Source organism: Hordeum vulgare, chromosome 4H, assembly GCF_904849725.1.
Source record: "Hordeum vulgare subsp. vulgare chromosome 4H, MorexV3_pseudomolecules_assembly, whole genome shotgun sequence".
NCBI classification, from domain to species: Eukaryota; Viridiplantae; Streptophyta; class Magnoliopsida; order Poales; family Poaceae; genus Hordeum; species Hordeum vulgare.
This window is the reverse complement of record NC_058521.1, coordinates 592388780-592393801: the sequence shown is the minus strand read 5'-3', so window position 1 is coordinate 592393801 and position 5022 is coordinate 592388780. Positions and strand designations below refer to the sequence as shown.

General features: G+C 46.7%; 1 protein-coding gene across 1 annotated transcript; it reads right to left on the bottom strand.

The window, feature by feature from the left end:
- Positions 1 to 2239: 2239 nt before the first annotated feature.
- LOC123447377 (noroxomaritidine synthase 3-like) lies at positions 2240 to 4096 on the bottom strand. The gene has a single exon (XM_045123974.1). It carries the CDS (start codon positions 3857 to 3859, stop codon positions 2333 to 2335), a length of 1527 nt encoding a protein of 508 aa, XP_044979909.1. The 5' UTR covers positions 3860 to 4096; the 3' UTR covers positions 2240 to 2332.
- Positions 4097 to 5022: the final 926 nt, after the last annotated feature.

The following is a 5022-nucleotide window of genomic DNA, read 5'->3' as shown; positions in this document are numbered from 1 at the left end:
TTCTGTGGCTATGTGTCTATAACAAAGTGCTTACTCGTGATAATCTTGTGAAACATAGACAAGTGAATGATCTCACTTGTTTATTCTGCAGTGAGAATGAATCTATCCAACATCTTTTCTTTGATTCCATTGTTGCCCAACAAGTGTGGGGCACTGTCTTTGATTATTTTGTACTCCCTCCATCCCAAAATAAGTGACTCGACTAAAGTTAGTACAAAGTCAAGTCACTTATTTTGGGACGGAGGGAGTATTAGGTAAAATTCTGGTTTTGTGGTGAGATGCACCTTATGGCATAGTCTTAAGAAAAATGTAGTGCTGACTTTGGTTGTTGCCGCCTCCTTGTGGAGCATCTGAAAATTAAGGAATGGATTTGTTTTTAGGGGTGTACATGGCGAAGTGTGAAATGCATTCTTGCCAAGTTAAGCATATATCTAAACAAGTGGAAGGTTATGTGCACCAATGCACAGACGGTGCTTCTGCAACGCTGCATCCTGCTGCTGAACAAACAATGTGGGGAGCTGCTACGCATCGCCTCAACATGAAGCAAGGGGGCCCATGGAGTCGGCGTTGAACTGCTGGACACATCAAAAATTGCATCACCCTGGTCGATTCATAGTGGTTTAGCTACTCATTTGGGCATGTAATCAAAATTTAAATATTTAGTAGCTTGAGAGAACATTTGCTCTCAGTTTGTTCAGTCTCGGTTTAGAACCATGGTAGGGCCACGAGGCCAATAGTCTTTTCTTATGTTGCTTCCAGTTTATGGAGCAGATGCTCTCGACTTTATTTGGTCCGGTTGCTTCATTCTATAAAATGGGACAGGGAAACCCATTTTATTAAAAAATCTATTTAAACTCATGAAAAAGAAATTAGACTTCAAAGAAAAACAATCACTAGACTTATAGTACTTGTTTTCTTGAATTTTTTTGATAAAAGGCTTTATTACTTAAAAGGTTTAAGCATTATATCCGACCTCTGCATAGCTAAGATGCACACAGCCACAATCCAACAATATGGTAACCGAAAATAGCAACAGACGTAATACAATTATTTAGACCTAAATCATCGTTGCCTATGAAGGTCCAATTCAGAGATCACGCTGTCACTCGTATGGGACAAAATTATCTACAAACATAAATAGGTATGTACGCTCATATTTAGGAACTACGCATGTAGGTATCTTTCACAAACTGACCCAACAAGTTTTGAGGGTGACAACATCACCAGACATGGCTCGTAATTTAGTTGATAAGAACATCGCCGAAAACTTTGAAATAAATTTGAGAAGATGCATCCTTGCCAACATTTTTTTTAAATTGAATTATCTTTACATCTGAAAAGTAGATTGTTCACCGGGAGGACGTGGCTCCAATTGCCCTTTCGATCCACTTCATTCAATCCTTTAGATAAGATATAATTTCCAATAGAATTTAGCTCAGAACTGCCGTCTTCGTTTCACTTCATTTATTGGTGGAATTCAGATTTGAGAATTTGTATTCGTACTAAAATTAAAAACGGAGTAAATCTAATCATTTTTCATGGTGGGGAGGGGTGAACACTTCTTCTATGTACTACTCCCTCCGTTCCTAAACAATAATGCTAGACCTACAAAAACTTATAAAGGTTTACTTAACCTTTCAAACTAACTCTTCTCTTCCCCCTGATTTTCAGGGGGTTGGGCCCCTCATCTCTCAATTACCAATCACAATTTTACACATCAGTTTGGGCGTAAAATCTTTAAGTAAGCTTTTGTAGGTGTAGCATTAATCGTTTCTAAATATAAGATCTTTTAAGATTTTACTAAAAGACTACATACGAAACAAAATGAGTAAATCTAGATTTTAAAATATGTTTATATACATCTGTATATACTTCATACTGTAATAATCTATAATATGTTTTATATTTATATTTAGGAACAGAGGGAGTAGTTGATCAATTTGAGAGCGACAACAGAGTAAGTAAGGACACACTCCGTAGTCAATGTACGTGCTAGTTGATGGACTTGAGTACGACTTGCTACTGGCCGTTCATTCAACAGTTCGACACTACTCCCTCCGTACCTAAATATAATTCTTTTAAGATATTTTATTAGGTGTCTACGTACGGAACAAAATGAGTGAATCTATACCCTAAAATATGTTTATATACATTCGTATGTAGTCCAGTAGCGAAACTCTTAGAAAGACTTATATTTAGGAATGGAGGGAGTACGATCTTTAGCTGCATACGGCATTGCTTCTCAGCGATCGATCAAGCGCAGCTAAAACATATTTTGCGTCTTCCCTTTCACGATCATCAGGCAGAGGATCGATTTTACTTTACATTTTAATCAGGCACCTGCATGCCTCCTCTTGATCCTGGCCTTGAAGCCGTTCTTCATGTGGAGGATGATGGAGATCTTGGGCTCCACGACGTGCCCCGGCACGGCCTCCACCTGGAAGTTGCTCAGCACGGCCGCCGCCACCGCCTTGAGCTGCACGAACGCCATGTCCTTGCCGAGGCATGTCCGCGGGCCGGAGTTGAAGGACAGGAACTTGTACGACGGCACGTACCGCGGCTTGCCGTCCTCCCCGATCCACCGCTCCGGGCGGAACTCCCGGCAGTCCTTGCCCCACACCGCCTCCATCCTCCCCATCGCGTACAGCGACACCATCACCTTCTCCCCCGGCCGCACCTCGTGCCCGCTCGGCAGCGCCTCCGCGGCCACCACGCCCTTGTGCTCCGTCGGCACCGGCGGGTACAGCCGGAGCGACTCGCACAGCGCCGCGTGCAGGTACACCAGCCGCCCCAGCTCCTCCGGGTCGTAGGTCACCATGCCGTCCGCGTCCCGGGTGGCGCTGGAGCTCACGGTGTCGAGCTCTGCCAGGATCTTGGACACCACGCGCGGGTTCCTCGTGAGCAGGTAGAAGAACCACGACAGCCCCGAGCCGGTCGTGTCCCGGCCGGCGAGCATCAGGTTCATGGTCGTGTCACGGAGGAAGGCGTCGACGACATCGTCGTCGTCGTCGTGGATGTAGGAGGATAGCAGGTCCGCCGAGTCATCGATGCCGCCTCTGGCCTTCACAACCTCCCTCCGCTTGGCGATCGTGTCGCCGATGAACCGGTCGATGTCGCGCCACGCGACGGCCATCTTCCGCTCGTACCCGACCCCGAGCCACCGCACCAGCTTCCACCACGACGGAGGGAGCACGTTGCGCACGAGGAGGACGTCCATGGCGTCGTCCATGGCGCGCGCGAACGGCACCTCCGGGAAGCCGATGGCCAGGCAGCCCGGGTCGACGCCGAACACCAGCGTGGTCGTCGTGTCGAACGTGAGCCTGAGGAACACGTCCTGCAGGTCGCACACGCCGGTGCCGGCGGCGGCGACGTGAGCGAGCAGCGGGAGCAGGTCGCGCTCGACCTTACGGCGGCTGCACCGTGTCACGAAGGCCCGGAACCTTGGGCCGGACATGAGCAGCTGCGCCTTGGCACGCTGGCGGCGCCAGGAGTCACCGTCGGCGTTGAAGATGCCACCGCCGAGGATGTCCATGATCTCGGCGAAGTCGGGGCCCTTGGGGTAGTTGGAGAAGTTGGAGGTGAAGACGTGGCGGACGTTGGCCGGGTCGGAGGTGAGGAAGAGATCCATGCCGGAGCGCGGCGGGCCGACGAACCGGAAGTTGAGCGGGCTGGCGGTGAGCAGGGAGGTGACCCAGTCGTGGAGGCGCGGGAGGTTGGCGAGGAGCGCCGGGAGCATGCCCACCAGCGGCCACTCCAGCGGGATCGCCGGGTTCTTCCGCTTGGACCTGGCGTGGAAGTAGTACAAGGCGACGAAGCAGAGCAAGGAGAGCGATAGCTCGAGGAAGGAGACGGGCGCCATTCTAGCCAGCTCCGTTGCACGCACTTACGTGCTCAAGGTCGAGGTGGAGCGCGCCAATGGAGGTGTGGAGTGGGAGAATGGAGAGTAGCGAGCGATCGGATTGGTCACTCATAGATGTAGTGATACTCGGGCAGAGCATAATCAATGCCGGAGGTTGGCTTTGGTTTCAGATGTTGCTCCTGATTGGTGTTTCGGTTTATTACGGAAAAAGCGAAGCAAATGCTTTTAGTGCCTCGTTTTCATTGATTTTCTCAAGAAGAAACTATTGCATTTTGATTATGATGTGGTGTAGGTGAAGACAGATCATGTCCATTGTCAATTTAGAGTGAAGGCCACTTGTATACACATGGAAATTCAACAAAATTAGTTGTTAATTTTCAACATATTTTTCCTACTTATAAAAATTGGAGTTTGCGATGAGTTCATATATGAGTCTAGCATTCTTTTCAAATAAACAGATACACACATCCCCACATTGGCAACCTTTCAAGAAACATATATAAACAAATGTATTTTACATTAGATGTGGGATATATCATAAATAAACAGATACAGTGCTTTCATGTGACACATACCATTTTATGAAGGGCATAAATAACAAAAACGAAAATATGACTTCAACTTAAAATCAATCTTAGTTTTGCTTCTCTTCACAACCTACTATGGTCATTTAAAATTCTCAAACGTTGCATTATTACAATGTTTTTACTATATTCTCTAATAGTAAATCACGCAAAGGACGTCAATGTTATTTGTTTCACCACCTCGAAGCCAATGGTTTCGTGGCAATGCATCGTGCTAGTGAGTCTAACATCTCCAATTGAACTCAACTATGATGCATCATGTACCGTGCCCACATGGTTGATACAACAAAGCATGAACTCAAAATGCAAAGTATGCAAGAAAAGAAGGGGAAGCATGGAAGGAAAGAAATCCATATTCATTTTAAATGAGCATTCCGAATACCCCCTCGGTCCTGAAATATCATATCTATACGAATTTAAGACGAGTAGTTTGAAACGGGGATAATAAATGTCTGACAAAATATAGAGATGCACCGCTACCATTTTAAGTGAGCGGAGGTGCCAACATATACGTGGCGCTGCCCACGTTTATGTACTACTACCTGTACTAGAACCAACAATGAAAACAGAGAAGAATAA

Coding starts and splice junctions, on each gene's coding strand:
- LOC123447377 (XM_045123974.1), bottom strand. CDS start 3,859: ATGGCGCCCGTCTCCTTCCTCGAGCTATCGCTCTCCTTGCTCTGCTTC.